Source organism: Castor canadensis, chromosome 2 (assembly GCF_047511655.1).
Source record: "Castor canadensis chromosome 2, mCasCan1.hap1v2, whole genome shotgun sequence".
Taxonomy (NCBI): domain Eukaryota; kingdom Metazoa; phylum Chordata; class Mammalia; order Rodentia; family Castoridae; genus Castor; species Castor canadensis.
Window position 1 is genome coordinate 165155900 of NC_133387.1, and position 24067 is coordinate 165179966.

At 41.2% G+C, this 24067-nt stretch overlaps 1 protein-coding gene across 5 annotated transcripts in view; it reads right to left on the reverse strand.

Moving 5' to 3' along the window:
• The window catches only part of LOC109676529 (neurotrimin), a 926115-nt gene that overhangs the window by 170869 nt on the left and 731179 nt on the right, over positions 1-24067 (reverse strand). For all 5 annotated transcript variants that reach the window (XM_074066323.1, XM_074066322.1, XM_074066325.1 and 2 more), the window contains one exon: positions 6139-6371. In XM_074066323.1, the coding sequence (XP_073922424.1) occupies positions 6139-6371 (233 nt within the window). The remainder of the gene's footprint in view (positions 1-6138; positions 6372-24067) is intronic.

Here is a 24067-nt window from a genome sequence, read left to right on the forward strand (position 1 = left end):
GAACTTTAATTTCCCTACTTTTCTAAAGTTCTATGAAATTTAGATTTGGAGTCTTATGATCAAACCAAATGTGCGTTTTCATCTATTTCTTGAATGGGGCAGAAATACTTGGGATCACTAGGAAGTAGTTTAAATGGCCAAGTGTTCCCTGCTGTGTAGACTACTGATACTTCAAGAACACAGGCACACGAAGAAGGTGACTTATATCTATGGGGGATTGGATGGTGATTTTTTTCCTCCACCATGAACTCAGTCAGGTACAGCTTCATAGAAATTGTTGGTAAAAGTTCTTCTCAGCTCTCCAGGAGCCTGATAGTACCAGAAGGGCATGGTGCTTTCTGTTTGATGTGTCTGGAGAGACAGAAATCTTTGCTTTCAAAGTAAGGATTAGATTACATCATTCTCTTTGATATTTTGTGTTTCAAATTTCCTTCTGTTAAGGTTCAAGGTAGGAGGAGTCTCTAGAAATTAAAAGTTATTGCTCCTGTTCTCTTAATCAAAGTAATGAGTTCAGCTTGACAAGGTCAATTAATTATTCAAGATTAGAAAGCAGCATGATTGTATATATCAGGCAGCTAAAAGGAGAGGATTAGGACCAGGGAGGCAATAAAATGTAAGTGAAAGTCAGAAGTGACCAAAGCACTATTGTTTGCAAATTACCTGCTGGCTGGTTGTCTCCCAGCCTAGTCCATTTCTCCCTGGAATTTCAGTAGCACAGGGAATGGATGAAGTGTCCTGGCTTCTTTCCCTCATTCTTGTACCATTCCGCAGACATTTGTGTTCACCTCCTTTTACCTGAGCTTCAGAACTGTTTGACTCTAAAGACAGGTAATTAACTATCAAACAATAGCAGGGATTTTCAGATTAATTCTGCTTAAGTAGAAAGAGGAAAACTCATTTTCACCAAACAAAAGGGAGGGGGGTGATTAGATGCTCTAGTGACAAAAGAGACCTAGATAGGGCCTGAAAAACTGATAAAGAAGCCAAAAGCTTTTTTATTATTATTATACTAATATCTCTGTTTTTATAAGCTCTTCATTCTACTGTTCTCTATCATGCAAATGTTTCTCTGAGCGAGATTAAAGTCCCACAGGTACACAGATCAAGGGTGAGAAGTCAGTTTTCCATGTTCCAAGAAGGAGGGCCTTTCCCAGTTTTCAGCAGACAATGACTGCACAGTTCGCTGTACCAACCCTTACAGGTTTTTAGAAACACAAATAAGGCTTTTGAGATGTGCTCCCTAGCTTCTGGTTATTTGGCAAACAATTCAGTTCCATGGAGTGTTTTATCCTCTCTGTGTTTCCCAAGCTATGGTTTCTTCCCTGGGAACAATGGAGACAGAGGCATGGCCATTTCAAATGTACAAAAAGCTTAATTTGGCAGCAGAATCAAAAAGGTGAAAGGGCTGAAATATTCAGCTAGATTCTAGAAGCAGCCACTTATTAATTAAACTAATAAAGCAGAAAATCCTAAGGTCAAAGGGATGGAAATCATTAGACTCAAACTTTAATAATGGGACTCATTTACTCTGCCCCAAAAGATTATGTTTTGGCCCACTAACTGAATGTGAAAATCCTTGAGTGGTATTTCTTCTTCACATTTTGAATGGTGTATCTCTGTCCTAGCTAAGAAAGAAATTCCAGTTTCCATAATTTTTTCAGAATTTTCAGAATTTTTCAATAATTCTCTTTTGCTTTTCTATGACCACCATCATGTTTTATTTCTATCCTCTCTCCAAAATCCCATTTTCCTTTCAAAATCATACCTGGCCCTTCGAGTCATGGAAAACAATTCTAGCTGTAACCCCTTACTGTCATTACTGGTAATTACTTATAGCACTGTCCCATAAAACTGTCTATGATGAACACTCATGTAAATGTCCCATATTTTCACTGTCCAAGACAACGGCCATTGACCTCATAAAGAAACCAAAGCACAGGAGATGGGGTTATCATGGCTGAAAAAGTGTTGAATTATATTTGATCTTTGTGAATTTAAACTTAATTTAAGATAGCCAATGTGGCAAGTAGTTACTTAACTTAGTTCTCTTCTCAATCTGCTTCCTGCTGCCTTCTTGTCTACCTTCCTTCCATACTGGCTCCAAAGTCACATTCCTCCCCAAGGCTGGCCCTTGTTCCTAGCTTCATATATTACATAAATGGACCAGTCTTATTTTTGTCTGGGTCATTTCTGAATGTTTTAAAATGTCTAATCATCTTAAGCCAAGTTATCCAGGCTCAGAAGACCAAAATTAGCATGTTCTCCCTAGTATGCGGATTACAGACCTAAAACAAATGCAGTAATATTATTGAACATGGGTCACACACGTGCACAGGAGGGATAGGGAAAGGAAAGAAAACCAAAAACCTGAGTGTGGTTGATTTGCTCACTGTAGAGGAGTGAATATAGTAACCTTAAACTGGCAGAGGCCACTATGGGAAGGTGAGTAGGCCTCACTACGAAGAGGTCTGGCAGAGATGAATCAATTTAGATTGTAACACAAACATGCATGGTAACAACATTAGGAACTCCCTGGATAGCTATCCTTATCTCAAACTAGCAAAACTGCCATGGTTTTCTTTTTATCTCTTATGGTTTTTCTTCAACAAAATCGGAGAACAAGAGGGAAGAACAGGTTCTGCTCAGAAGTGGTGGGGGTAAGTGGCCCAAATAATGTATATGCATGTAAGTAAATGGAAAAATGATAAAATTAAAAAAATAAAACAAGTGAAATAAAATGTCTAATCAGAAAACATGGAGAGTGATTTCACCAACAACATCAGTACTCCCAATTAACTAACTTGTTGGGGATGATTTGGCCAAATGTTACACAACTCCATCTTCTCCACACAAAGTGAACTAGCTCTTCAAGGGCAGCTTTTCATTCATCCTTATGTGTGCAGTGCTTGGCTAGGGTCCATCTTACCAGAGTCATATCTCAGTGATTATTGACTGTAGGAAAAATGAAGGAATGAGTTCATGCACAAATGGTGAGTGTCTACTTCTTAAGCAGATACAAAAATGGTGTCATGGCTGTCTGTAAGAACCAAACATCCTGAACCACAGCTGTAAAGAATGAGACAAAGAATGATGGGGTAAATGGGACATTTGATAGTCATGATACTAAAGCTTAAGCAGATTTCACCATACTGTGAAAATACCATTATCTTCCTTCTGTGGGGCTTACTAATATATGATGCTGACTACACCTACAGAAATACACATACACATAGGCAGAATATTGGGTTAGTTCTATGTTGTTGCTGATGTTTTTCTTTCTTTTAGTGATCATAATACCATGTTAAAAACTTAGTATTTCTGACTTGATTCCAGCAAGGTTTGGTTCAGGGTCAAAAGGCAACTTAAATCCAGTCAGATTCTGCTAGGGGAGTTAGGATTTCTGTTCAGTGTAATAAATGATCCCAAGATAAATATATGTCTCTCTTTAATTCTGGATGGTAGTGTATCTTCTTTGCAATACAAAAACAGAGGAATCTGGCTGTGTTTAGTTTGTCTGATTGCTTTGAAGAGGGGGACCAGGTTAGCTCTGAAAAAACTATGGTCCTCTATTCATTAAAGTGTCAATAATACTCAGTCCAGGCATATTGACAGCAGATTAGCTTGGGCTGAGTCTGTGTATAAGACCAATGCCTTTCTTAACCCAGCTTGTTTCTAGATCAATATACCCATCAGCATTTGAAAATTAGCCCAAGATGAGATTCCAATACTAGAAGTCGTGTGTCATACAAAGAGGGGACCTAGACAAGTCACAGATGTAAACACCTAGCTGTGGAGTAGACATTTTCCATTAGCTTGGACGTGAGTAAAGATGGATGTAGACTGCATACCCTCACACTACCCATCACCCCACCTCCTAGTTACTCAACCTTCTCTCTTGAAGTTCATATAAAATGTTAGGTCTTTGAACTATAATTCCAGCCCTTTGCTTCAACAAACATTTATTAAATATTCAATTTGTATAAGGCACTCTACCAAGTGTTTAGGGCAGGAGTATGTGGGTGCATGAGAAGGGAAATGTAAGGAAAAAATGACAAAAATGTGGTTTCTGGCTTTCAAGGAGGCAGTTGCATTTTTCATTCCTTTCTTTTTCCAGCTCCATAAAGGTACTGATTCCTAGAGCAAGCATCTGCCCATAGCTCCTAGTCTTTTATTGTTATTGTTCTACCCAAGGAAGGACTTAAAAGGCACCACTGGGTGCCCCAGAGTATCCATCAAACGTCCCCACAGAGTGGTGATTCTTAAACTTTACTTTGTCTATCTATAATAAAGATATATCTCACACAGAAAATGAATACTCATTGCAATTAAAATCTCATGTAGGAATACCTTCTCTGTGATTTATAATACTCTTTGATCATTTCTATGCTATTCTATTTAAAAATGTTGTTTGCACATGTCAGTATGAAAAAGCACTCATCTGTAGAACCAGTAAAAGAAAGAAAACATCATAATTTCCTTTTGTGAAAAAGGAACAAGGAAAAAATGTAAAATCCTAGTGTGAGCACCCTGACACAGCATGAGGCCACTACTCATTGTTTGAGTGGTATCACCTCTGACCATGTTCTCTTCTTCTAGGGTGTCCTGTTTTGTTTTTGTTTCATTTATGTACGTGTTTCTTTTTTGAGGGTGGTACTGGGGAGTCAACTGAAGACTTTTGCACTTGCTAGGCAAGAGCTCTAACACTTGAGCCATGGTCCCAGTCCTTTTGCTTTTCAGTTGTTTTATAGATAAGGTTTCACATTAACTTTTTCCCAGGATGGCTTTAGAGAGTGATCTTCCTGATTCTGCCTCCCAATTAGCTGGGATTAAAGGCATGTACCACCATACCTGGCTTTAGTATGCCCTTTCTCATCAATGTTCACCCTATCCTACTCTTCAGGACAATTTTACTTTCTCTTCTTTCTTGCAATGGCTTTCCCTTAATTCTTCTAGCTCTGTTGATCATTCCTTCTCATTTTCCTCTAACCAATCATGCCCAGCTATTTGCACTTCTCAGGCATGCTGACAAAGAAGGAAGCTGAGAGGGTCTTCATTGCCCTTCACCTGATCTGTGGCTGGAGACCAGGGGTCTTAGACCAGGCTGGGGAAGCACCTCCAACAGAGCAGCTGGCATTTCATTGCTTGACAACTTTAGCTTCTTAGACAATAAAATGAGTATTCAATCTACTATAAAAGTTGTTTAAAAGTTACAAGATAGCAGCAGTATTTCAAAAGAAAAGAACTAGCATAAAGCTAACATTTAAATAGACTTTCTGTGATCTAGGTCCTCTTCTAAATGTTTTATAAATCATACATGTAAAATTTAATCCTCACCCCAGCACTTCACAGGGACCCCACTAGCTTGATCAGAGCCTCTCCATCAGACAGTAGTCCAAGTGTGGTTTTAAATTCTTACTCAAAAATTAGGAATGTATCTCCTGTTAAGTGTTTTCTGAAAGCATTGGGACCAGTTTTGTTTTGTGGGAAATGATAAACACCAGTCAAAGGTTTGAGAAACAAAGAAAGTATAACTTAGAGAAACACACAAAGAACCAACCAACCAACAAAACTCTAAGCAAATACCTCAAAGTGCAGCAGGGGAGGAGAGTGGTGTGACTGAGATACATAGAATCTGACCCTGGTTTTAAAGAAAAGGTGTAGGATTAAAAGCCAGGGCTGGAACATGTGAGAAGCAGCACACTGGAAACAATTGAGTTGAGTGCAAAGGATGTAGCTGAGGCAGGACCCCAGAGCCTCCTGGTTGCCTCTGCTTTCTTTGAAGGCTGGTCTAGGGCATAGTACAAGAAGAGCATTAAAATGCTGGTCTTAAAATAAAGCAAGCTTGGATTTGGATGGAACATTAAAAAATGCTTAGGGGATAAAAAGCCAAGGAAAGCAATAATTAGAAGATAATTTTCTAAGAAAATACATTATTGGAATAAAAGCGGAAAAAAATCCCTAGTTCTACTTGGTGGGTCAATTATTGGAAAATTCAGATTCTTACAGAAAAATAACAATGAGAAAGGTGTCCTTGCTGAAGGGAATAAACAGGACTCAACTGTTAAAGATCATAGAAAAATTCCTTAATACCACCTTCCACAGCTACCCATTTAGGTCTCCCAGCCAAGCCCCACCCACCTTGTACAATGAGGTGGACCCGAGAGGTCTTTGGGTGGTTATCTGTCTGCACCGAGCAGGTGTATGGGCCCTCGTCATACACATCCACATTCTGGATCTCAATGCTGTATTGGGTTTGGGTGTTGCTCAGGAGGACAACGCGGGGATCCAGGCACCATTTGTCATTCCCAGCATAGAGGATTGTGCTGCGGTTAAGCCAGGCCACCCGGGTGACCCGGTTGTCAATCGTGCACCTGAAGATAAGAACAGACAGATAAGTTAAAATACCACAGAGAAAACAAAAGTCATCAGAGAAAGAGCTCTTCATGGCAAAGCTGGGATATCTTCTTACAATGACTTATCTTTCCCCATTACTCCCAATATACACACATGCATTTCCTGTGTCACGGGTGCAACTTTCTAGAACTCAGCAGCAGAGACCTTGTGGAATCATGGCCTCAGAACTTTGGCTGTCTCAGACTTTTAGGTTCTGAGAAGTTCCGTGCTTCCTAAACCACTGGAGCAAAGGATCGTCTCAAATAACTTCTCCAGTATAAGCTGGAGACATCTTGTATACTCTGAATGCTGGACCTTCCCAACACTACTGACCCTCTCTTGGCGCAAGGGCTCCCAAGATGTGGAATGAAGATTCTCTCTTGCATTACTGTTCATGTGTTTTGAGTGTACTAAGTTGTTCAATACTTGTAACAGCCATGTGGGTATGTTCTAATGGAAGAGGAATTCAAAAACAGAGAAACTAAATAATTCTCCAATTCATAGTTAATATGTGCTGGTCAGAAATCCAGCTTTTAACTACTAACTATTATTTCACTCATCTCAGAATAGCAAGTTCCAACAGAAGGCTTCTGAAGTCAAAACTAAATATGGACCACCAGCATTGCTATTTATCTTCATTATACCCAGGGGCAGAAATGTTCAAATATTGCTAGACTAAAGGCATTTTCCAAAATCTCAAAACTGTTTGCACATGTAAAAATAGATTTCTTTTCTTTTATTTTTGCATCTGGAGTTCTCAAATTGAGGAAGCTTCCTTCTCTTTTCTGTACTTTGAAATCTCCCAGAGACTCTCGCCAAGTCCTCATCATATCTTCTGTATGTATTCATTTCCCTCTCTTGCTACACCAAGTGTGTTCTGTGGCCTTAGGCTAAATTCAACGCATTGTCCTGATCCTAACTATCATGCTAGAAATAGCTGTGTTGCATGGTAACTATAATGATGCCTCACATTTAGACATTCTTTTGCAGTGTACAAAAAGCACTTTCACATTCCCACTGTTGCATTTGATTACTGCAACACATCTGGGGGCAGATGCTATCACCCATTCTCCGCTGTAAAGACCAGGACTACAGAGTTCCAAATGGCTGGATCTTGCCCAAGGTAAGAGAAAAGAAGTATTGTAGCCAGGCCTCTCATCCAGTTCTTCTAATTCCTGGTACTGTGTATGTATGCCCCAGAATGAACAAAGGTGAATTTTTCAGTGGGAGGGGTTTTTGCTTCTATTGAGTTCTCAAAATGATCTTTGACCATAAAAACATCTAAGAGCTACTCCTGAGCACAGTTACTCCACTCTTTCCAACTTTGCCAGGCAATCTCTCTCAAGATGAGACATCTAGTATTGTGCATCTTGTCACACTACCATTGGAGGCTGCAGAGGGACACTTTGTGAAGAGCTCCTAAGGAGTAAACTGCCCAACCACGGACACCTTTGGTCTGGTGTCCAGCAAGTTCTGTGCTGCTTATGGTATGGTCTCACTCCAGCATAGTGCATGGAAATGATGAAAATGGCAACTACAGAAAGGTCAATGGACTATTTTTGTCAGTGGGCATAGGCAACTTATGTCAAAATCACATGAGGGGTTCATAATCTCTACCATGCCTTATTAGCACATTCAGAATCTTTGGAATTCAGAAGTACAAATTTATGACAACAATCCAGTTGGGTCATATATATGCTGAATTTTGAAAGCAACTGGTGTAGAATAGTACCATCTACATTATTTTTGGGGTGCAAAACGAAAAGGCAAACATCTTGGTTCAAGAATTAGGAAGAATTTTGAGTTGGAATGAGCCTAACACTACACCACATGTAGGTTCCTATGCAAATCAACATAGTCATGAAGACAGGTAATGACTGCATCTCAAACTCTACTGTGCTTCTGAAATGCCTGCGGGTCTTGCTGAAATGAAAATTCTGATTCATAGCTCTAGGTTGGAGTCTGAGATTCTGCATCTTTGGTAAACTTTTAGGTGATGCCTATGATGGTCACTGGACCATTCCTGAAATACCATTTCTCTTGAAATGAATTGAGTGCATATTGACATTTGAGAAGGACCCAGGTCCCCTTCACTATGCGGATATGCAAAAGGCAAACAGCTGCTTCAATTACACCTATAAACTTGTTAGAAATTAAGATTCTCAAGCTGCCATCACAGTCAATGAAGTAGAATCTGCATTTTCTTAAAATTGTCAGGTAACTCAAGTGCACAAGAAGTTTGAGTTTGGACTACAGTATACCCCAGGCTTCTTTTCGTCTCTGATGACAATATCTAGAACACTCCCTAAGAGGAAAGGGGCACCATTCCTTCCCTTAAGCTCTGCACAGCCCCAATGATGTTCATCTTCGCCTGAAACTTGGATTTGCTAAATTCCTCAAGAAAGAGAAAACACTATACAGTTTGCTTTATTAGCAATGATCCTGGAACAACATTTACAGCAATAACCTAGTAATCTTCACTAATAATGTACCTGCACAGCATTTATAGCAAACACCTTTGCTAGGGTGTAAGCTGGGAGCTGGTAAAATTCATATTCATGGCCAACACTAATTGAACCTATACCACTGTGTGCTAGGAACTGTGCAAGCCCATTCCATGTACTGCTGGCATCTCAAAAACATGGCAGTGTTCACTTATTGTTGCCAATTTACAGATAAGATTAACTGAACCTAACAAAAATCTATATTGTTGAAGATCACAATGGTATTAATTTGTATGAGGAGTCACCCTAGTTTTTGCTTTGTTTTGTTTTATCTTTCAAATTCACTGTTCTTTTTTCTTTCTGCTTCTTTTTTTTTCTGGTACTGGGGCTTGAACTCAAGGCCTTCACCTGGAGCTACTCCTTCAGCCCTATTTTTGTAAAGGGTTTTTTGAGATAGGGTCTCGTGGGACTATTTCCCTTTGCTATCTTTGAACTGCAATCCTCCTGATCTCTGCCTCCTGGGTAGATAGGATTACAGGCTTGAGCCACCGGTGCCCAGCCAAATTCACTATTCTTGAATATTCTTACAAGGTCTCCAAAAAAAAAAAAAAGAAAGAAAGAAAGAAAAGGAAACCATCTAAATCAGTGGTCATCAAATTCAACGTCCATCAGAATCTCTGATAGCAACTGGCAGTTGCTCACGTTTATAATCCTAGTTATTTGGGAGCTGAGATTGGGAAGACTGTATTTCCAGACCACTGAGACCTCATCTCAACTAAAAAAAAATAAAAATAAAAATAAAACTAGGCATGGTGGATGCGTTTCATCCAAGCTACTAAGCCTAAAATAAGAAGATCATGGTCCAGGTTGGCCTGGGCAAAAAGCAAGAACCCATCTCCAAAATAACAAAAGCAAAAGGACTGGAAGTGTGGCTTAGGCAGTAGAACACCTGCCTAACCAGCATGAAACCCTGAGTTCAAACTCTAGTACCGCCAAAAGAATAAATAATCTCTGATAAAACAAGGATGGCAAGTTCCCTCCCCCCAAGTTTCTGGCTTAGTGGATTTGCATTTCTGTTCTAATCCCAATTGATGCTGATACTCCCTAGAGATCACACTTTGCAAAACACTAATTTCTCTTGTTGGAAACCATTTCCCATTACTTTGCAGGAGAGAATTTTCTTGAAACCAATATGTTCTAGAAGGCCATAAGCAGACTCCTTGTTATTTTTTTTCCTAGCAGCTGAAATTTTATCAGATACCAGTTAAATGTCCATGGTGCAGGAACTGCTGACCAACAGACTCTGAAGTATATGCATAGTTGTGGATTCCCACAACACGGGCATCTCACAACCTCAAGAGGAATACCAAGGGACAGTCCCAGCTTCTGTATGAGCATCTAATTATTGAGAATTGGCTGAAGCAAAAGCCTTCCCACCACACTGCACTGCATTACAGGGCCAAAGAGTTTCCCCTGTAGTCATACAAAGGCTCCACACACAGCCAATTTCCAGCACAGCTAAGAGGCCCTTGTGATATACTATGCTGAAAAGTTGGCATAGCTTCAGCTGCGGTTTTGGGCACATCCAAGGTCATGTTTAGATGTCCAAACTGTCACTACTGGATATCAGTCTTGCTGAGTCTCCATGGAATTAACGCTGGCTTCTGCAGAGATGGATCACAAAGGTAACTCGGCAGCCAACTCCTGTCACCTCTGCCTACCTGCCCCCATCTACCTGTCTCATTTATCCAGTCTCCATAACAATGCAGAGGAGACATTTCTTCTAGAATAAAAAATAAGTTGAAAATAAGCAAAATTGCTTTCTCAGATAGAGTGAATGCCTTGGTTGGTGGGGGGTGGGTAGAAATTTGGGGGTGGGGAGTTCAGTCAACAGGCTTCCTCTTTTCAGATACTGCCCTTTCTTCTACAAAATTACTCCAAACCACACATGGTATTTCACCTTTCTTTGGAAGGTGATAAAATATATGATTAACTAGGAGTGACTAAGGTTGCAAACTCACCCATCCCTGACTAATCGAGGTCAGCAAAGCTGGAGATAGCCACTTGTCAGACATCAAACAGTCACAGCTCAGCAGGATGCAGGCCAGGAACTGAGGTCCCACATGGAGAGGTTGGGACGGGCACCCACCAAACCTTGAAAACTCTCACTTCTCCCACAGTCTTGAGATAAACCAAACTCCTACTTCCACGTCCTTTCTACCTAGCATGCCGTCTGTACAAAGAACAGAAGAACAAATGTCCCTAAGCCTTCTGGATTGGGCCCTCGAACTCCCTATCCCCCCCTCCCATTCTGATAGCCTTCTGTCCTCAGTTTCAATGCCTGGACCCAGCTAAGTCCACCTCCAGTCTTTGGTGCTTCTATAAATGACTTATCCACTCCCATCAGTCCAGTAGCTCTCCCTCCTACATGTGGTCCCTAAGACAGTCCATGGCCTGGCCTATCCAGAATCCTGGCAGAATCCAGACAGAGAAAGAGAGAGGAGGAAAGTATGGAAGGGATTTTTTTTCCATTTCAGAACTAAGGACCAGTGCTCTTCTTTGGGTTTGTGCATCTGTCTACATCTTGTCTGTTTTGGAGAAGTGTCTTCTTGTAGAGAATAGATCTGTTCTATTTGAAAATGGACTACTGAGGCTGCCCCATGTATCAATTGCCAATGCATTCTCTTCAGTGATGAAAAGCCCTACATGTAGTTGGCCAAAAGGAGATCTGTCCACATGAGCATGTGCCCAACCATGCACTGGGGCCACAGACTGTGGTAGAGAAAGCTGCCACACCTGTAATTTTCTACAGCTGCATCTATTGTCCCAAAGAATGAAATATGCAGCCTTCTATGTCCTTAATTAATGGTTTTATTGCACATGATGCATTTATAGAGAAAGGAATAGCACAAAATAGTTAAGCAAACCCAGGATGTGTATTACAGAAATAAAACTATGAATGTATGGACTCAGGGCCTCAAGTTACGTTGGGATTCAGGATGAAAGAAGAAAGAAAGAGAGAAGAACCTGGGAACTGAAAGAAAACTAGAGTAATGTTATCTGTTTGGAGCCTTCTAAAGACAGGCATGCAGAGTGTTGAAAGAAATAGGAAGATTATTGAAGAGGAGAAAAATCCAAGCCTGTCCTTTCTTGATTGCCCCCACCTTAAGATCTGAGGACAATAATGGCTCTAGACAGTGTGCAACCTGCTGGTTCTTTCTATCAAATGGCCCTTTAACTGCTATTGAAAGGCGGCACGCTTGAGACCACAGCAAAATAAGTGCTTCTGTCCTTCACAGCACCTGGTCACAACCGCCTCTTATCCCGTGGAAATGCTCCAGCTCCCTCTGAGTTCTGCTCCTATGAACATTAGCTAATGCCCTGCCCCAGTTCAATCTTCACAGCAAAATATTACCACCGGAATGGCTGGGAAATATCCCTGCCATACCCCAGGGTGCACTTCCACATCTGCTTTTGTGAGGAAGGGTGTGTAGGGGTGCTTCCTCACCAAGACAATGAGAGTCAGACCAGCCAACCCCTTGGCTGTCTACAGTAAAGAGGCATCTCACTAGTGAGCCAACAGATTTTGACCCTACTGGATATTCTGTAAGGTCTAAACTTGTGTTGATCTTTACAGACAAAAACACTGGCCTTGTATCTCCCAAACATTACTATTTCTGCTTTACCTAAGAAAACAGATGTGTTCTCTGAAATTTTTCCTAACTATGGAAACAATGACAAGGCTGACCTGGATAAAAGCAGAAGATACACTTATTATAGAAAAGAAAAACTATGGGGAGGAAAACTAAAAGCAAAAGTGGCTGTGCACATACCACCTGTGATCCCCCAATGCTAGGAGATAGCTGTGGTCAGAGGGAGGGTAAGAGGAGGACCGGGGAAAGGCTCTGAAGTCTGACTGCTGTGGTGAAAGTCCCACCTTTGTTCTTGCTGCCTCTGAGATCTCGAGCGTTATTTCACTTCGCTGAGCTGTATTTAGGTCATCTACAGTGGAAATGATTTTCCTCGTGATAGAGTTAATCAGACATTCATGTGGAACCATGCATGGAAATGCATTGCTCTGTATACTACAGAGACGCAGTAAATGCTATTGTAGAGACTGCTTCATCTTAGCCCTATGTATACATCACATCCCTGACCTGATTGTAAGTTCTTGAAAGGCAAGGGCCATATTTATTTTCTTGTGTGTCCATACATAACATTGTTTAGAGTCTGAAGTACATACTAAATATCTGTCCACTGATAAATTACATCGCCAAAATCACCAATCTTTTATAAATTCCTAAGAGGAAATATGATAGGGCCTATGTCTAAGAAAGGCCCAGGTTAAAGAGGATAATTTTACTGTGCATCCCTAACACAAACACAAATGCACACACTTCCCTGCACACCTACTCAATATTTGTGGGAATCAGCACAAAGGAGCCAGTTCCCTTCCACTGGCTAATGTCTTGGAGTTAAAGCATGAAGGCTTTGTTTTATGGACTTCCAGAAAGATCCTCCTTAAGCACACCTATCCATCTCTCCTTCCTATGCAAGTCAAATAAAGTAGCATAGTCACAAGCAAACTTAGAGGAATTAGGTTGGCCATGACTTTCCTGAAGTAAATAGCACAGTATTTTGATTTTTACTGGGTAACAAACACCCAACACTAAGTCAAATCCTGAAGGCTGGGGTACTGTAATAGGTCCCATGGTATTTATAAGCCATAGCTCCCACAAGCCATTTCTTATTCGATAACTCCATTTATATCCATGCAGCAAAGAAGGACTCCACAGTCAAGTGTGAGATGGTCTGAGAAATGTGAGGGCAATTCCATCATGTCACAATATTCTCCCACCCCCAGGTGCCAGATCCAGACAACTGAAAGCTTTTCTTTCTAGTCTTTTCTCTAATATATTGAAACAAGTCTAAACATAGATGTCTTGAACCCTTTCATGGATAACAAATGTTCCTTGGGGAGAGACCCCAAAACTGAAATTCAACATGAACTCAATCTACCATTTGGTCTTGGGTTCTATGGAATGGTGTCTAAAAAGTTCTACCTCACCCTCTCTGATAGTTTATTTTATGTGTAATTTGACTGGGCTATGGGTTGCCCAGATGGTAAAGAATTATTTCTGGTGCATCTGTGAGAATAGCATTAGAACCAATGAACTAAGGAAGGAAGAACTACCAGTGGGGGCTGGAGTCATCCAATTCACTGAGGATCCCAATAAAATTATTTTTTAAAAAGGAAAAAGGGAAATTCTTAATGTCTGTTTGAGTTAAGACATTCTTCTCCTGCCCTTGGAAATTATCTCCCTGGTTCTTAGACTTTTGGTCTTGGATTGAATCTTATAGTACAGGTCTAAACCAATTTTTATAATCTCTACAAAGACAATAGATAGATAGACAGACAGACAGACAGACACACCACTGGCTCCATTTCTCTGGAGAACACTGACTACCAAACCCACTAACTCTGTACTGCTTTTGGCATGAAATGTACACTTGACTACAAATGTGTATAAATGCATGCACTTGACTACTTCTTGCTGTTACCAGAACACTGTTCATTTGTAGAATTTGGTGATACTTTGATATTTTATTTGGTATGCCCTTCCTTATTGTTTTTTAGACAAATTCCTATTCCTCTACCAAGGCCATGTTTAAATATTATTTCATATTCCAACTACCTTTTCTCTGCAAATTTTTCATCCCCTATACGTGTTCTTCAAACATACTTTATTCTGTTCTGTATTAGTAGCAGCATGCTCATGCTTCATTTTTTCACAATATCTAGAGACCTGGGAAGGCAGAAAGTAGATACAAGTTGAGCATCCCTGATATGAAAATATAAAATCTGAAATGCTCCAAACGCTGAAAGTTTTTAGGTGCCAACATAATGCCACAAGTGGAAAATTCCACACCATAAAATGTTTCGTGCAATCGTGCAAAAAAAAAAAAAAAGCATTCAAAACTTTGTATATAGTTACTTTTAGGCCACAAGTCATGTATGTGGCATGGATGAATTTTGTGTTTAGACTTGGGTCCCATCCCCCAGACATCGCATTATGCATATGCAAATATTCCAAAAAAATCTGAAATCGGAAACACATCTGGTCCCTAGCATTACAGATTAGGCATACTAAGCCTGTATTATTTGTTCTTCTAGTCCAAGGACCCCAATATAATGTTCTTGTTACTTTCAGGGCAATTTAGATATTGGTGAGTGTTAAGGCAGCTCTAGGGGATGGAAGGATTTTGCTATATGCCGAAAAGGGAGGATGAAGTGCTTCAGGCAGAGAACGAGCATGACTAGGCACAGAGGTGCTAGGAAAAGTACCGAAGAGACCATGAATGAGAATGTGGACTGTTTGGAATAGAAAACGTGGGTAAAGAGGAGAAGATGAGTGAAGCTGGTGATTCTGTGCACTGTGATCTGTGTGTCCCTCAGATCCACTGCAGACTGACCTGGGTCATGACATAACTGGTGCCCTATGTCTCCAACTTCCTTGTAGGTTCAGGTAGTGGGCAGCAGTGGAAGAAGATGGGGTATGAGAAGGCGAGGTTAGCAGGTTTCAAAGGTTATGTCGCTCAGTCAAATAACAGGAACCAGGCCAGTGGTCTCTTTACTCAGTGTTGCTCCTTGGTGAGACTCAAGACCTTCTTTCCTTGTCCCTTCAGGCCTAGAAAGAAGTATTTATCATGCCTTCTGTTATCTGCCTGACTGTCCAAGTGGTTTTCCTACACTCTGGATGCATCTTTGTAAATAATCATTTTATTAAACTTTCCTCAAATTACTCAGCTAAGCATGCTATCTTTTCCCTGCAGGAATCCTGACCATTGCAGGTAGATTGTGCAATCCACTGTGAGACTTTTCACTTTATCCTGAAGACAAAGAGCTGCAGAGTGATAAAACCAAGAATTCTGCAAAGGCTCCCTCAAAGAGTCACCAAGTTGTAAACTGCATCAAAATTGAGCTTGTGTTTTTCTTCTGTATTGAACAGCCCTCCCTAGCAAGAAAGGGGCTGGGAAGAAGAAACAAGATTCTAGGGAAAAAAAAAAAATCTTCCCACAGGCTCTCCACCATCTTTGTGCTGTCTTTTATCCTGATTTCACTAGCTGATCTGTATAAAGCCTGTACCCGAAATGGGGTTCTTGTTTTTGTCCTGGTTCTTGTCCTGCATAAGTTAAGCCCAGCCTGACGAAATGTCTACAGGGAAAACACTTCTAATTATTGTCCTAAGTGAACATATTTTACAATTATACTGGGTAAGCCAGGACTTGCCCAGACGAACAGCAATGGAAGGTCTATACCAGCACATGGTGTCACACTAAAAATGGTGGGGAGGGGGCTGGAAATAGCTTCTCTTCCTGTACCAGGACCTGCTATGGCTGAGAAGGCGGTGCCTGCCTGGCAGTCTTGTGCCTATGTATCAGCCATTGTGCAGGTGGTGTGTGTCACTTCTGATCCCATCCCTGGCGCTAAGTCCATTTCCAACTCCTTATTGAAACACACTTCCAGCCCTCCCCCAAGTCAGGATCCTGCCTCCAGCACTTTCTGTTGTCCCGAAACATCATCTATATTAGGACCTGAATATCACCAGGATGGGGAGAAGCTCACAGCTTAGGAGAACGAAGCCACAGCTCAGTCCAACTACCATCCAAACCACACCTCTTGCTTGCCACTCAGCAAGCAAGAAGCCCTGACTTGTCAGCATGCAGACTTCCTGTCTACCTTGTATTCACCTCAGTAACTGTGTATGTCTATGACCATGTATATGTATCATTTTGTATACATATGAATATATGCATGTATAACCATATCTGGGAGATGGAGAGGGTGGGAAGGAAACAATTTGTCTCACAACCCAATAAGAAAATCTTTTCTGCATGGAAAATCACAGTGCACAGAAAGGAAGAACAGGCCAGTGAAAGCTAAAATCCTAGAGTGATGAAGGGGACTCCAATTCTTTCATTAAGTAACCTTGTAAACATACCATTTCACCTTTTGGTGGTGCTCCTGGATATAAATGATTGTGGGAGGGGTGGGTGAAGGGGCAACGAGGTGAAAGTGAGGGACAGCTGGTGAGTGGCCTTCATCCTCCCAGTGGAAACGCTGGCCAGTTGCAAAGCACCATTTCTGCCATCTGAGAGGGTGAGATAGAGACAGAACAGGAGGCAGACCCAACATGCAGATGTGCCTGACCACTTGGAGACTTGCCCTTCTCCATCTATGTCCTATAAAGTACACAGCAGCTTCTGCTTTCTCCAATATCCCTGAGAAGGAAGGAGTCCCTAGGGTCTGGAAAACTAGTATACCCAAGTCAAGGGACTATAAGAACCTTTACATGCAGAAGAGCTAAATGGCACTCTTCAGATAGTTAATTTAGGTTATATGATTCCTGGGAGAGAGCAGGATTTGTCCCACAGAAAGATTAAGCTCCCAGTGGGAAGGAAATACCTTGCTTAGCCTGCTGCACCCAGGAGCTGTTCCTCAACAGGTAGGAGGAATACCTCATCATTTGCATCTTTTCTGTTGGATTTATACAAAACCAACCATGGGCAGATGGTTGTCTAAAGAAATCCTTCTCAGAGTGTGCTAGTCCTTAAGCCAGTTGTATGTGGCAGGTAGACCCAACCTCATCCTTCTCACTTCCCTTGCCTTCTCCACCACAAGTTGCCTCTAAGGAGGAGCTATAGTGAGGATGCTGCAACCTGGAGATAGGCTGGCACTCTTAGTCGGTTCTTTTTCAATCTGTCTTATGTATAAGAGCTGTGAGAACCCTAAAAGTATCTCTCTCAGGCCAGATGGATAGGCTTACAAGAATCCCATAGATGTTTACACCCAAGGGACAGGCATACCTATTGTTTTGTTTCAGTTGCTGACTAGGAGGTGATGCTAGGGAAAATGAGACTCCAGGCTGTGGTGTCTCAGGACTACAGAGAAGTCTGGAGACTCATCATTAAGAAGTGAAGCATGGAGCCAGAAAGCCCATTGGGAAGAGCAGCAGGAAGCTTCTGATTTCTGATCTTTGACTCTGTGTCATGCCCACCCACACAAGTTATAGCCTTAGTGTTCAGTTCAACTCTCTCAGGCCCCTTCTATCATCTCTGTGCTGCACCTCAGTTTTCTGTGTACTTCTGTTTTGATCAGTCCATGTTTGCTCCTTTTTACTGAGGCCTGACTTTAGGTTCTCACAGAGAGCTGAAAGTGCCCTGGTTTGCACCCCTTAAGCAAACATCAGTGCTCCCTCTGTGGGAGGAGAAAGGGCCATGGCCATGTTGTCAGTCTTTGCCTGGGACTGAGCCTCCACTGGACTTCTTATTCTGTCCTGCTTGCCCTAATCCTTCTGCCCCCTCTCCCAGGACCACTCCCTTAATATGTCATCTGCACCTGGGGGAACCAGAACAAAGACAATCTTTTTTGTAATTCTCACTTGATGATGCCTTGAGATTGGAAGGAGAAACCCTCAGGGAGAGGTAGTGTGAAGGATTTGGAAGCTGCAGAGAAGGGCAGTGTCTAAAAAGAAGGGGGTGGCTCTCTATCCAGACATTGGGAGCAGGGGTAGAACAGGTGTCCCCTGCTACTGGACAGAGGATGAAGTTATATATAGCCTGCAGCCAAGCACAACATTAGGGGGAGGTGACTCTCCTGGTTGAAGAAGAGGACTTGGAAGTCCAAGCTCATTTCTGGGTTTTGGGAACTAGAAGGGATACAATACAGTCAATCTTCAGTAATAAAAAGGGATGCCTGTTGGAGGACAGGGGTGTATGGACTAGAAATCTTATGAAGGGTGAGCTCTGAACTCACCTTGAATGAAAAATATGCCTGGATAAATTGATACCAGGTAGAAAATACAAGAATGTTCTTCCCTATGAAGATAATGATGCCTAAAGATATGGATTTGGGGTATGGGGAATATGGTGATGGGGCTGTACTGACAGGAGCAGAGCTGTGAGGACACATAGTCAGAATGCCCAGGAAGAAAGGATAATATCAGCTTGTAGAGGTCCTAGCATGCCACTCTATGGAGTTTGCTCTAGGTTCTAGAGTGAACTGCTATTCTAGAGGTCTGGGGAAGCCAAATGGGAGGATGAAATCAAATTTGGAAAATTTAAAGCAACATCCAAGAGAGAGAAGACAATGAGGGAAGGGAAGCTGACAATTGTCAGTTAAGGCTGTCTTTTCTTGGGAGGTTTATGCACTCCAAAATATCCTTGGTCTCATTCATACAATCATATATTTATCTAAATAGATATTCTCTTAGAGAGACAGGATGGAGTTAAACAGGCTGGCTAGTGGGCCTGTGTATAAGGGGTATTTGTGACTCACAGGATTCCTACCCATTCCTTTTATTTACAGTGATGTGGACAAACTGAGGTGCCACTGAATACGTTTATTTATTCATTTATTTGCCTATGTATTCACTGAGCACTTACTATTTACCATGCATTGTGTTTAGCACATAAGAGATTCAATACACAGGCAAACAAGACAGACAAAAGCATAGTCTATTCATGCAGTAGAGGAGCAAAGAAAGACAGGATATAGTGAAGAAGTCTGATGTTTTCTGACAGGTTATGGGTGTTGTGCAGGAAACAGACAGGCGTTGGGGAAATTAACCTAGTCTAATGGTCAGAGAAAGGCTTATACAAGTGGTGCTTATGGTGAAAACTTTGAAAAGGAATATAAATTCGATTCATGGAGGGACATGGGAGAATACCTACCAGTAAGGAGCCTAAAGAGGTTAAGCCTGCACAGTTATTTTGCTCACAAGCCTAAGGCTATTTAGCTATTTACCTCACAAAAGATTTGGGATGAGAGCTTGCATTTCCTGATTTCTTAACCCAAGATAAAATAATAGTGTTTTGGGGGGCTTGTGAGTTCTGAGAGCTTATGTAATGAACGTTCTGCAAGCTTGAACGTGTGCTGGGCGTTACTCAGATTTTAACAAGATCCCTACCATCTGGAAGTGGCCATGCATTAGTGTATTTTATCTGATATCACCTTAGCCAGCATCTTCATGTTTGAGAGAGGCAGCAACCAAGCCCAGTACTTTTGGCCTGATTTCCATGAACTTGAGATGTCTGGGACTTTATTTCAATATTTGATCTGCTGAGACAAGTGTGGATCTTTTTGTGATTTGGTTTCCATATGTCAAATGGGGGAAAATGGTCTGCTTCCCTCTGCACTTCAGGTTGTAAGGGACAGACGGAGTGTGCACGGAATGAAGAGTGCCAAGGTCTCTGGGAGAGCAAGGAATTGTGTTTGCAAACCTGTTTGAAAATCAGTTGTCCTCTCTCTTCAGTATTGTTTTCCAAGTACAGGCTCCCACCACCATGCTCAACATCACACATTTATTTATTGTGTTTATATGTCTGTGGAGATGCGGTACTCGTTTTTCAGAACAAAACATATTCCTTTCTCTATTTTAGCAGCTTATGATACAAAAAAGATAACAGCTACTTAAATAACAGAAATCAGGGGCCTGCCTAGGTAATTGGATGACAAACACCAAATAGATGCTGAAAGAAACAAGCCTAGTTTTAACCCTCTGTGCCCATGGCCCAACCCAAATAGAAGCAAGAAGCTCTCAAGGAGGGCTGTTTTAGTTTTTTGGGTCAGGTGTTTCTGCCCAGGCAAAAAGAGAAGGCATGGTCTTGATGGATGGGGACAGGGACAGAAGGGTGAGGTGGTGGTGAACAGGTCAGACACACCAGCCAGAGCAATCAGTCCTTCGGTGTCAGAGCAGCATCTGTCATTCTTTCCAAAGTAATTTTGTTCAGACAACATGGCAAATACGTATCTAGTCCTTTATGGGAACTCATGATGCTTTTAATGGTGTTCCCTCTTAAGCAGTCTCTGTATCAAGGGATTCCAATTTGGATATGGATGAGCTAGCTCTTTCCCTACATAAGTTCTTCCTGATCTTGAAACTTCAGCAACAAGCTCGAGTCATCCCTTAACTTCTTTTGGAAGTCCTGCAGGGACCTTGCTAACAAACCTATTTGTCACTCACTTGTTCAAACCCTTCAGTTGTTTCCTCAGCCTTGAGGATGAAATTGAAATAGTTCCAAAGAACATACTAGGATGTGAGATCTGGAGTGCTGCTCATACGTTCAAATTCACTTGGATCTACTGCTTTGCCTGGGATCCACACTAAACTGTGTGTTTGCAATTTTCCTGCAGTGTCCTCAACTGGAATGCTCTGCTGGGCCCTTTGTCCATTTCATACCATGCCCTATTTGTAGATTACTTCCACTTCCTTAGTCACACGCACCTTCTCTGCACCTGTGTAGCTCCTCCTCACCATCACTCTCATCAAGTCATATAGCAATTGCCAGGCTAGTATTTATTTTTTAATCAGTCTTTTTTTGACCTCCCTCTAGACCTGTTGTGCTTACCATGGACTCGTGGCACTGAGTCCACAACCACAGTCAGTTGGTAAACTGTGAAGTGAAGGCACAAGGTAGCAGGCTTCTATCCTAAACCAGGTGTTGCTGAGACAATAGCTGGCCTCATGCACAGCCAAAATCCTGGGCTCTCTCCAACCCTTCTCCATGGTTACTCACAGCAGGCAGACAGGAGCCTAATACGCTTGCATCTGCTAGCACATGTGAGCCACACTAACAGACGTCACAAAGCCCCACTTTGTGCCCCATGGAAGCTTACAGAATCAGAATAGAGATGTAGCAGACAGTGTTTTATTAATTAACCAGACAAATAATAGCTCAAACTTTCCTGGTGCACGACAGCTTGCAAAGTCCTTTCACATGTAATTACTGTCTCATGGAATCAACAAAATAAAGCTGGGGACAGAAGCACATCTCAAACCCTAGATCTGAGGGTATAAATATGTGACCATGAGCAAGTCACCCTCTCCCCCTAGGCCTCAGTTTTTCATCTGTGCAGACTAGGATAATGTCCAAAACTCTACCTTTGGCTCTGTGCAGGTCTCACTAGGCCTAAGCTCAGTAGTGATCTCTTTGTTGGATCCACACAGACCCAACTGCCTCCTGCCTGCCTTCAGATAGACAGGGCTATGTGTCACTCTTAGCTGTTACACTCTTTGCCAAGATGAGCAGAGAGAAAAGGTCTAGGACATCAGGAAAGAACTGTGAAGAGAGGGATGATAATTACTAAAACGCAATAAATGCAAGCAGGCCTTCACTTCTTACACAGATTCTTGGGAGAAAAAGGAGTATAAATACCAAAGAACACACTGTATTTAACTGCAGCAGAACACAGAAGAATCGAGTAAGGTTAATTAGAATATAAATGCATGTAGTAAAATTAGCAACAAGATTGCTCCTATTATTATTGTCATCAAGGGAACAGCAAGCAGTGAGAGAGATGTGAATGGGCACTTCCCTTCCTTCCACTCTTCTTCATCTTAGGACTTTGCATGACTGGTGCAGTGGTACTCCTTATCATCTCTAACAAACTTAACTGATCTCACTCATAGTGGGTTTCTCCTCAACCCACTCTTCCACTGATTTCTAGATGAAAGTGGTTCTGTCTCTTAAGATGATTTCCAAGGTGGGAGGAAGTGGTCCACAATGTATATGAGATGTGAGTAAATGTGAAAATGATAAAATAGAAAAGGAAAAAAGTAAAACACTGTTTTGCAGCAAAAAAACGATGATTTCCTATCACGGTAGGCGTTTCTTATCTGGGGCGGGGGAGATACATTCTATATTAGTTACTTTTCTCATCCCTGTGACTTCATACATGACAGAAGCAACCTAAAGGAGGAAGGATTTATTTCAGCTGTTTATGAATTAAACTGAGAAGTATCAGTTTAATTCATAAACTGGTATCAGTCCTTCTGGCAGGAAGAGGACATGGTGGAGCAGAGCAGCTCACATAATGGCAGAAAGGAAGCAGAGAAAAAGGCAGAGAGGAAGGGAACCAGGCAAGATATAGCCCCAAAGACTTTCTCCAAAGGCCTCACCTCCTATTTTTCACCATCTCCCAACAATGCCATCATAGTGTAAATCCATCAAGGGATTAATCCATTCATTAGGTCAGAGTCATTAAGATTTAACTGTCTGGAAACACTCTTATAGACACACCCAGAGGTGTGCTTTACTGATTTTCTAGGTGTTCCTCAATCCAGTCAAGTTGACCCCTAGTGGAGCCTGAAACTGCAAATAGCTCCAAGCCATATCTACACACCACTGTGTTTTTCCTATACACACAAATGATCAGTTTAATTCATAAATTACACACAGAAAAAGATAAAAATAATAACTAATAACAAAATAGAACAATTATAAAATATACTATAATAAAAGTTATGTGAATGTGATTCTCACTCCCTCAAGATATCTTATTGTACTGTACCCTGGACAAAGGGATGATTCCTAGATGGGATGGAGTGAGATGGAGCAAGATTATATCATGCTACTCTGAACAGCACACAATTTAGAATCTATGAATTGTTCATTTCTGGAATTTTCCATTTAATATTTAAGACCAGAGTTAACTGCAGGTAACTGCAATCAAGGAAAGTGAACACACAGACAAGGTTGGGTAGGCTACTGGTCAGCTGTAGGGATACCAGACTAGACTTCTTTTTCATTCTGAGAATATTTAATGCAAAAAAAAAACTTCTACCCTTGCATACTAACAGAATCTGGAATTAGGTTCTTCTCATTAAGAACAGGATGCATTTTGGTGGTTTTTAGCTTCATCAAAACCTGTTTAAAATGTTCAATGATCAGCAGAGTACTCAGAGGAAGAGAATGTCAATACGGTTATCTGCAGGAGTTTAGATTGTTCTTAATAAGAAGAGTCAAATTGCACCAGAAAGTTGGAGTCAGGTGAGATAGGTAAAAGGAAATGAGGGAAGACAGACAAACAATAGTATCAGCATCAGTAAGGCTGTATATATTTCATACTTTTGATACTCTGCATTCCTCTTTCTTGTCTTACAAATATAGGTATATAAACTCCAATCTGAAATGATTCATGGAGTAAGGCAACTCTTTTGTGTGTACTTGAACAAAAATAACAATAATAACCAAAATCCAATTTTCATTTTTTAACAAGTCTGTCCTTTCATGACTTTGAAGTGCAGTAGGCAAGAAGATTGGTTAATTTGGTCTATCTACAAAATAACCAAAACTGACCTTCTAGATAGGCACAGAAAAACCTACCTATGTTCTCTCTTTACATCTTTTGTTTCAAAATGTATTTTTCCTGTCTTAAAAGAGAAAAT